Source organism: Berghia stephanieae, chromosome 1 (assembly GCF_034508935.2).
Source record: "Berghia stephanieae isolate SIO BIC M18660-M18661 chromosome 1, UCSD_Bste_1.3, whole genome shotgun sequence".
Taxonomy (NCBI): Eukaryota; Metazoa; Mollusca; class Gastropoda; order Nudibranchia; family Aeolidiidae; genus Berghia; species Berghia stephanieae.
Genome location: NC_088360.1, coordinates 80,434,928 through 80,445,902, shown reverse-complemented (window position 1 = coordinate 80,445,902; position 10,975 = coordinate 80,434,928). Strand labels below are relative to the sequence as shown.

At 33.6% G+C, this 10,975-nt stretch overlaps 1 protein-coding gene across 2 annotated transcripts in view; it reads right to left on the bottom strand.

The window, feature by feature from the left end:
- Positions 1-3,682: 3,682 nt before the first annotated feature.
- Positions 3,683-10,975, bottom strand: part of LOC144958535 (peroxidasin-like) — a 110,421-nt gene continuing 103,128 nt past the window's right edge. For both annotated transcript variants that reach the window (XM_078890577.1, XM_078890585.1), the window contains 2 exons: positions 7,579-7,698; positions 3,683-5,209 (listed from right to left, as the gene is read on the bottom strand). In XM_078890577.1, the coding sequence (XP_078746703.1) occupies positions 5,141-5,209; positions 7,579-7,698 (189 nt within the window). In that variant the 3' untranslated portion in view covers positions 3,683-5,140. The remainder of the gene's footprint in view (positions 5,210-7,578; positions 7,699-10,975) is intronic.

The following is a 10,975-nucleotide window of genomic DNA, read 5'->3' as shown; positions in this document are numbered from 1 at the left end:
CGAATCGTTTGTGTTGAACGGAAACAAAAGATGCCATAGCACTCCCTGTAGCACAAAGTGTCAGTTAATGTGTTACGCGTGCATGTGTGTGGCATATATTATGTGTGTGTGCATGCTGAACTGAGGGGTACTTAATCTGAGGTGCCAGTACCATAGCAAAATGACCAGTATCGTTGGAGCCTTAGGCAGTAACTGTTACGTATTAAAAAGATACAGGCAATAAGGGGTGGGGAAGGTGGAATGAGAGCTCTGTGAGAGCAATGCCCTCCCTCCCTCTTTAGCCTGAGGGTGTTAAGTGAGGAGTGATTGTAAGACCAAATGCAACATCAGTGAAAACTTCATAATTTAAAAAAAAGATGGCTGAAAAAAGGAACTTGAATTATCTCACTATCGACCCTTGATAGAGTTCACAATAATGGAGAGTTATCATTATATTAAGACTGTTATCAAGACCACCCACATTTACCTCCCTCATATTCTTTCTCATATCCTCTGTAAAATACTCAACACGGAAAAGTCGAAAACACAGAAATCTTGAGCAAATACAGTAGAACTCGGAAATAGCGAGTTCGACGGGTCCACTCCTGATTACTCGCTATTTCCGAGTTCTCGCTATTCCCCGAGTTGCCAGGAAAGGTTATAATATTGCTGGTTATTCCCCTCAGTGTGTAATTCGAGTAAAAGCCGTCGCCCCTATTTCAATTTCTTCACAGAAGTGGCAGAATGCTTAGTTTTTTGTTGTTTTTTGTTTTTATTTTCAAGTAAAATCATGACTAGAAAAAAAACAAGAACATAGAAGTGTGTGTGTGTGTGCGTGTGCGCGCGTGTTTGTATGCACTCGGCATGTTTGATGAGGTAAGCAAGCGCATCACTCAATCACTGACCCATTGAAATAATGGTTCCACACTCCCCTCTCTCGCTGATCGTGTCGTTCGTTAACGATGCTACTCGCTGACCGATGCTGCGAAGTGAGGCATGTTGACATGTGCTTACCTCGCGCGTCGCGTGGCACCATATTTGGTGAATAATTGACCCCCACCCCCAATACACACACACACGCACACAAACCCAACCCCCACCCAAATTTGTTTCGCCTATTATGTACTACTACAGACTAGGCTACTATGTAATATTACTCGTAACGAAAAATAAGAAAAGAAAAGAGGCTAGGCTAAAAATATTTAAATTGCCATTGTCTCTTGTTTTGCTTTACTTCGTTCGCAGTCCTAGGCTGGGGCAGGAAATGCTCGTTATTTCCGAGTTGACCTCTTTTTCATACTCGCTACTTTCATGCTAATTTTATTGACTCAAATAAGGGAAAAAAACGGGGATTTAGATTTTACTCGCTTTTTCCGAGTTCTCGCTATTTCCGAGTACGTTACTTTCATGTTCTACTGTAGGTCCAGTCCAGACTTGTTCGAGATTTCGTGCTCGAGTGTACAGCTCACTATCCTCTTTTTTTTAACCTGTGTAAGCACCAATATTTCTCTAAAATAATTCAATCCTCTCTTTTATTTTTTGCGCCACCCATTTATTTGCCAACATTTCTGGAGATACTGATTACATCGCTTCTGTTACCTTTTGTCTGAGCTCTTACATATCAACTTTGAAGCAAATGAAGTGGGACAATAAGTCTCTTTTTTCTTTTCTTTTTGAAGCAGGGGGGCCTGTTATAATACATTACTAATTTTACAATTGAAAATCTCTAGCTGAGTATGCTGAGTATGGATATAAAATTTGATACCAATAAAATTTAGAATAATTTTCTTGTGCAAAGTACACACCATGATCACCACTGGGGAAATAACACAAACTTGGCTGTTTCCTATATCTGCAGTGTTCATACGCCAAACACTCTGTAGCTGTCTGCGTTGAGGTAAATTATTTTGTCTGCATCTTATTTTTTGTTCGATTTAATTTTTCTTTTGTGCCGAAATTGAAACAAGATTACAGTGATCATCTCTTGTGTAATGCATTGTTGGACAAAACTATCAGGGTTGCTTGGTATCAAATGAACTGAGTGCTTTTGTACACAGAGGGCAGTAGAGAATTCTGGGTTGGGGATCACAGCATGTCATTGGAGTCTGCCCACTATTATCTTGCATTTAAAAAAATAGAATATCAAGGAGAAGATATTGGCCTCAATAAATCCAATCTCAGTGAAGAACCAATAGGATACCATAGTAAAGATGAAAATGATTTGTCATGTTGAAATCGAGAGAGCCAAACATTTTCTTTTTCTTTCTTTTAGAATTAATGAATTTAAAAACTTTGCTTTTCTGGACAGGCCTATGTTCATTTTATAGAGAAAGACTGGAAAATGGAATTCCATCCAAAGAAATGTAACGTTTTATAAATAAGTAAAAAAAATTAAACAATGCATAAATGATTCCAAAATATATGACGAAAGTTTAGACGACCACAAAGGCTAAGTACCAAGGTAACATTGGACAGAAAAATGTAATGGAACCATCATGTATAGAAAATTTGCCACAAAGCTAACAACAAGCTAAACTTTTTCCAGCATAACCTTTCATCGTGCCCCAGGTCAGTAAAAGAAAAATACTATACTTTACTGGTAAGACCCAGTTTGGAATACATCTGTAGTATGTGGGCTCCCCAGAAAGCCATTAATTGGCTTGAAAAATCCTGCAGATTTGTCCATAAAAATATGAAAACATAAAACTATAAGTCACAAACAAATTATAAGTCACAAACATGATGGCAGACAGCAATGGGATAACACTGAAAGAGAGAAGGAGGAAACGTAAACTGAAGATATTTTTTTAAAAGATATGCTTGAACAAACAGCAATCATATTCAAAGACCACCATCAAAACCCAAGAAAGGGATGCTGCTATCGGCTACCCAATTCCTGAGTGAATGTATATATTCAGTATTATTTTCAAGTACAACAAGAGTATGGAATTAGAAATTCACTTATCAATTAGAAAACATTTCTGTCAAAGGACATGATTACTTTTTTTGTAATACAGAGCCATGATCTGACATCATCCCATGCCACTCGAATGTTGCGTCTATCTTCAGTGCTGAGGCTGCAACAGTATGCATTGGTTTGGATTATACTTAGGTATAGCAATATCAAAGAAATTTGCTTGTGATTTTGCACTTTTTTTCCCTTTTAAATTTGTGCAAATCCTAATTTCATTAAAATTAAAATACAGAATGAGTATACTACTGCTCTACTCTGCACTTTTCGTTCAATTTATATGTTGAACAACTATCCGTATTTCACGACACCATTCATTTAAGTATGATTTTAAATTTTAATGGTTTTATATATATATAATATATATATATATATATATATATATATATATATATATATATATATATATATATATATATATATATATATATATATATATATATATAATATAAATAAATATAAATATAAATAATATATAATATATATATATATATATATATATATATATATATATATATATATATATATATATATATATATATATATATATATATATATATATATATAATATATATATATATAAATATATATATGTTAAATTATATTTAAATTAAAACAATGTACAATCATTATCCTTAAAAATGTATAGTTTTGTGCAAAAATGCACATGAGTAGTAGATAAACTAATCAAATGTACAATGTGCAATGGCAGATCATTCATATCTCAAATAATATTTTTTAAATAATGCTTTTTTATTTCCGTTTTTTAAAAACTTAGAAGACCTTTCATCCTTATGATTTAAGATTCAAATAGAAAGCCACATAGAATTGCAATCAAACAGAAAATAATATGCAGTAACTTGAATACTTTAATTATATACCCTTCAAATGAAATTGGTTAATTGACACATGCATAAAAATATAATATAATACATTTAAATTATGTCTGGACAATTCATGTCTGTTTGTTATTAAGGATTTAACGGCACTTGCGACACATTTAGGTTGTTTCAGCACCAGTAAAAAGGAAGAAAATGGGATAATAAAAAAATTCTAGATTACACTTAAAGCACACAAGAAAAGTAAGACAAAGGGGAATGGTACAAATAGGGAACGGATCTAGATTCCAAGAGCATACCATCAATGTACTTAGTTGAGATAACCTAAAAATCTTATCCAGACACAAGCACGGGATCTGATTAAGAGGAACACACTAAAGTGCTTACATTATGCATTTAAAACAACAAATATGACAATACAAAACAAAGAGATGATTTACAAGGGAAAAAATCTCATCTCCCAAAACTAACATAACGCATTTGACTGATTCCCTCTCAGCCAAGGGCTCTGGTCAAGGCCAGGTCATACCAAGTAATCCCATACCAAGACAAATACAGAAAGCAACTCAGAAAACAGATATAGGGGATAGAAGACACAGGGTGACCTCCTGCCCATCATGGGAGGTCAAAGACCCCACCCAAGGACAATTCATTATTAAGGTCAGTATTTCAAAATATATACAGATTAAACGCTAATAATTTTATTGCTTTTACAATATAAATGATGCTCTGTAATCCTCGAAATGGTATCACTGGTGTGAGTGAGAATTAAGCACATTATTTTAAGAAAATTTGATGATGACCTAAGTTATTTTATGACGTTTTTTAAAAAAAAAAAAATTTGCTGATCTCATACATTTTCTGATAAAATTTAAAGTTCTTTAAGTTTCTATGCTTCATTATCATATAAACTTTTGTTAGCGATCAATCACTTGTAAACTGAAGACATTAACTAGTATGTCTAAATTATATTACCTGTGTATGATTATTATCACAAATTCGACACAGATATTATGATATCGTCATTTGAGACTAATAATATGCAGCAATATCAATAACCCCTTTTTTTTTGGCAGTTTCTGTGAATGCTATTATAGAAATAGATTGATCCCTAAATAGTTGGTGTTTATATCCAAAGGCTTAACAAAAATTAATTTATACAAATAATGAGTATTATTATGATGGATCTTCACTTGTAGCTACTTATATTACGTCACAGGGTCATTTTATCTTTACACATCATAAAAGATAGGTGTCACTCAGCCATTCATAGATTACAGCACCAAAAGTTGTTTGTTGTTTTGTTTTGTCTTTTTAGTTTTATAATGAATAATTTTCCATCTCCATTTTCTCATGAGCCAATGACACTAAATCTTTTATCCTGATCACATCCAGTAGAGGAACACACTATCTGCCCATTCTGAAAGGAAACAAACATACCTTAGTTAAGGGAAGTTAGTTTTTGTTTTAGTGTTATGCATTGGTGAAAAACAAATGGAAATAACCTTGAAATAAGTTCTTTGCAACTTTATTTTCTATATTTTTACAGTAACTTTTTAATTGATGTTTCTGAAACGTCATGAGTCAACCCTAATCGTACGTTGGGGGTTATTTTGTTACCCAATTCAAATTTTTCTCTGAAATTTTCAGTAATCCTCAAAATATCACTGTTACAAAGGTTTCTGCTCAAATGGTTACAAAAAATTGCATAACATGGTGACCATTGGCGATTTTCAACATGCCACTTTTTTTCAAATGAGGCTAATTTTGTGTCCGCACTTTCCAAAGAGAGAAAAGCCCCATATATATTGATTCGTACATTGGGGGTAACTTAGAGGGTTGTGTGTTCCTGTTTGCTCCTAGGTAAAAGGCTCTTGGTGTTGACAATCAACGTATTTCTTCTTGTTTGACTGATATAATGAACAACTGATACGTAGGTATTTTCACAAAACCATAAAAATTTTTCTGCCTACAGCAGCTCTTCACAATATCATTGTTCTACTGAATTAATGATATGCATTTAGGTAAAATAATCACAACATCCGCCAGCTATTTTAACCTTACCAACACACAAAACTGTGTATAACCTTTAACTTTTATAGTCTGATTGCTATAATCTGGCATGGCAGTTTTTTGCATCGCGTGCGATACAAAATATCACCCATTTGCACTTCGGCCACAAAATCTGCAATTTTTTTCAAATTTTTGCAAATTTTCGAGATTTTGCGACCCCCCCCCCCCCCCAAAAAAAATAAAATAAAAAATAATTTAAAAAAAAACAGTAAAAAAATAAATAAAGACGGTTTTTTTTTTTTCTTCTTTTAATTTGATAACTCGTGTATGACGTGAAAGATAATTGAAAAAGAGTAGATTCTTTTTAACTATCTTCTTTTCTTCCTTTTTACTACTGGCCTTACATTTGTTGCAAGCGCCATGAAGCCCTTAAAAACGAACAAATACCTTTCTCTTCCATGAACTAATTATGGGTTTTTAGGAAAAATACAAGCTCTAAGAAGGCCGACCCTCCAATAATGACACAAGGCACACAGCATGCAGCACGTAGATCTCTTATCAGACAAACTAAAGTGAACACTACAGTTTAGGATCTCTTACAAATTCAATAATTTTCTCCCTGTACTCGTTTATCTTGACAGCTCACAAAAAATGGGCAATACTAGAAATTGAGGCACACTTTTTCGTCACGATTGTGACATGTTGCCTATTGAAGGTGGTCCTCTAAATTGTTGTTTTCACTTTCGTTTGTCTCGTGTGAGGTGTGCTGTCTGTGGAGGGTTGCCTTCGTCACTATTTATGATCAATCACATTCCTTGCATTTATCCCTCTCATCCATCCGTTCCCTCTGTCACTACATTTATTCTTTTTAAAGGAAGATAAAAATATCTTGAGAAAATTTTGAATTGAGAGCAGTAAAAAAACATAATCCAATTCCACTTACCTTGCTCAGTTAATAGAGCACTCACTTCACACAAAAAGCGACCGAGATTGATTCTGGGTGCAGTCAAGATTTATTCTGCCCCCCCCCCCCCCCCCACTTCTATTCAGCAGTGATTAGGTAGCTGGGTCTGGTGGAAAGTAACTTTCTATAGACTGGCATCCAAACCACAGGTAGCAAGCAATTGCTATTGTCTGTTTCATGCTACAGAAACCAGGATAAACTCCAGATCCGTGGGCCCAATGGCTTTACCTTGCAAAGATGACCTGATAATTCCTGTAGAACTTATTTGTCATTTGTGTTGTCAGATGATGTTTACCTCACAGGGAAGGAAATTGGAATCTCGGCAATGATCAAGTGTTTGATTACATGATTGTTGTGATTGTGAATAAATGCCGATATATATATATATGATCATCATGAGGTATCAAAATCACCCTCCCCCCCAAAGTTGGCATCTTTAAAGATAAGGTCACAAATAAGAGAATCATCTTATGTTCTGACATCAGCAGAATTTTTAAAAATGATCAGCACAGATTATGGTGTTTAAAAGAGGATAAACGCTATATGCAATCATTTATTTCACTTCAGCTGAGTCCTTCGGAGGAATAATTACAATCTGAAAACTTTTGAATGAAGCAGCGCCAAGCAATAAAAATACACACACACACACACAGACACCAAAAAAATTTTAAAATATCAGTCTTCCTTCAATTAGGATCGAACTTCAAACATTGTAATTGCTGGGCGGATGGGCGACTATCAACTTTTCTGGTGTGTGTCTTACAGCCCCAATTTTTCAGTTTCATATTTTCAAGATTTCCACTTCAACTTACTTTACATATACAAGAAGTACATCTGTCCAGTTTCCACCTTTGACCGTTGTATCTAAATCTTTTCTTGTTGTCTCTACAAGAGTGTTTCCTTAGTGGTTGGCTTTTCTCTAGAGTTTTGACCTTTGGGAGAAGCAGAATCGAATTGTAATAATCAGAATGAAAATGTTATTTTTCAAGCACATCTACAGATTACTGACCCATCAAGATTGAGACGCCTTATGATTTTCTTAGGTATAACATCACTATTCCATCTTCATCAACAATGAAAATTCATTCGTATTTTACAATATTTGAATTAGCTTCACAATACAGTTTTAAAATATATATTCAAAGATTCCATACCAAACAGTAGTCAAATCATTTACTATAAGCATAACGAAACATGGAATCAAAAAGCATATTACTTGAATCAATTAGAAACAATGTAGCAATGACTATGAAAATTTTTGTTTTCTATTTTTGTAGGAAATACTACTCTTAAATCAAAGCCCTGTCTCCACTGAGTAAAAATCTTTTTGAATTTTGAAAATCCATTTATTTATAACAAAGTTATGAAGTTTCAAATGTGCCATTTATTTGGATGACTCACAAAGAGAAAAAAATACGGAAAATATGGGATGCTTTTTCTGCGTTTTATTCTGGTTTGTGGCTGTATCTCGCTTAATACGTGGAATTAGATATTAAAACTATGCAATTCTATGGCAAAATTATCAGAGAATATGATGAAGACATCGGAAGAGTTCTAACTTGTATAGTTTTAGAGCTGTATGGCTATGGTAACTATAATTTTTGTTTTAAAATATACATAATATTGATCATTTGGAACTTTTCCGAAGTGTAATTTTGTGTCTACAAACCATCCAAATGACACGAAAAATGCCTGCTAAATTATTATCAATCAGTTCCGTGAGACCATGGCTTATGTTAGAGAGAGAGAGAGAGAGAGAGAGAGAGGGGGAGAGAGAGAGAGAGAGAGAGAGAGAGAGAGAGAGAGAGAGAGAGAGAGAGAGAGAGAGAGAGAGAGTTAATCTCCCAATGACACAATACCTTATTTTTTTTAAAAAGCGCGCGAGGATTTGTGTCATCCGTCATCGCGAACAAGGTTGCCAGATGGCCACTTGAGTGGCCAAATATATAATTTTGTTTCTTTTATTAAATTTTATTCATCTATTTTTGTCTTAGTGACATTTATCCTAGTCTATTCAATTCTCTGTTTGTTAAAATTTAGTTCATTTTAAGTGGGCCAGTCTTAGTAGTGAAAGCCATATGATTTTCTATTTAGTCACTTTTGAAGTCGAATTTGTTCAGGTTAAATTATGGCCATCTGGCAGCCTTGCCTCGTCATTTTCGTGTCGAGCGATGGGAGAGCAAAATGGCCGTCTCCATATTTTCACTCATTGAAATGCAAATTGGGTTGATGTTTTGTGAGAATACGGGAGAAGTACTTGTCATAATCCAATGAAATTTGAAATATAAATAGAAGAAATGTGCATATATAACCTTATGAGCGAGAAAATCTCTCCTCTTTGTAGTTTTAGAAATATTGCACTCCAAAGAGTAAAAATCTATTTTTAACGATCTTCTGGTAATCGTACAAGTTTTGTCGCTTGACATAATCTAAAATGACCTCTTTTCTAACTGTGTGCCAACTTTCAGTCATATTCATCGAAAAACAGCGTTGTAATTATTTTTTAAAAATAGCATGTGCTGAACAACTTCGTCCCATATTTTATCGTGAATTTGGGCACTTCGTGAGCAAAAAAGAGGCCCAAAGATTAGTGCGGGATAGTCATTGCTAAACAATGGTTAACAGAGAGTAACATTCTCTGAGGTGTCGGTATGCTATTTCAAAATTCTTCTTCTTTGAAATTACTGCAATTTTTATTTAATTAATGAACACATTTCCAATACCTTCAGTAGTCTATAATTGATTTAAAACTGTCATATGGATAAAATCATTTCCATTACCCTTTGTTATTTGTAAAATAGTCTCTATATGTTGCAAATGCATTGGTGTCTTTTGAACCAATTTAAAATCACAGCATATGGAAAGTTAATTTCTCCAAAATTTGGGAATGATTAAAAATTTTAAAAATTTAGTCTATGAATTGTACACACTTTTGATTTAATTATGAACAGATTTCAATATATTTAGTAATTAAGTATAATTGGGTTAGTTTAGACTTTACTTAGCTAATTGGATAGGTATATTTTTTTTTCGATACCTTTAACGATTTACATATCAAACTTTTGAGATAATGTAGTAAAGTGCTATCATATACAGCATTTAAAAGATCAGTCCTATTTTCAGCCTTTAATAAGATAAAAATACAAAGATGAGATAACAATACAAATAACAATTCAAATAATACCATTATGAATAATATAGAACACTGAACAGATTGATGAGGTAAAGCTTAAGTCCATTACTTGTTTTAGATATATATCCAGTGCATTTTGTTGTCAAATTAAAAAGAAAAGCGACAACTTTCAGCTCTATTTTATCATATGGCAGAATTAATTTTTTTTACATTATGTGTACTCCTCTTGTAAAACCTTTAACTTTCGATTACTATCAAGATTTTTGTGCTTGCTATTTATATCCTCAAAATTATGAAATAGCTAAGTAATACAAATGATCGCTGTAAGAGAAGGATTAAGTAACATTTTATAATCCATTGTGTTAATTTTAATGTTTTTAATGTTACCTACAAATCATTATTTTCCAATTAAATTTTGCATCTCATCCATGGCAGTGTTTCGTCTTCGTTTTGTTTTTCGTGTATTGAAAAAAAAAGGATAAGAGAATTAAATATACAAAGTGCACTATTGTTCTACATGTCAATGACCATTGTTACAGATTTGCAGTGACAAAAGAAATATCTCTTTAAAAAGTTCATGACAACATTGACAAAGCCATGTTGTGATTTCCCACCCAGAAATTTCCACTGGCTTATGTAATTGTAGTGTTTCTAATAGCTCAGTTGGTAGAGCACTCATTTCTCATGCCAAAGGACAAAGATTGATTCCGAATGATCAAGATTTTTTCTGACCACCCTGTCAGCCAGCAGTAATTGGATAGCTGGGTCTGTTAAGTTTAGCAGAACGTATTTTTTGATAGACTAGCATCTCATCTAAAGGACGGCAAGCAATTTTTGTCCAGATGATGCTTATAAACAATAGATTCCAGCACCATGGACCTAATGGCTCTAAAGGACTTTTTTTAAAAACGTAATTATAATATTGAGATTATGTTTTTTTGGCTAGAGAGGTTTACCTGATGATAACAAATACCGAATACGTGTATATGTATACAGTCGACTCCACTTAATCGCACACCCTCAGGAGTTCAAGTTAGCGTGTCGATTAAGCGGAGATACTAAAACTAGTATCTAAG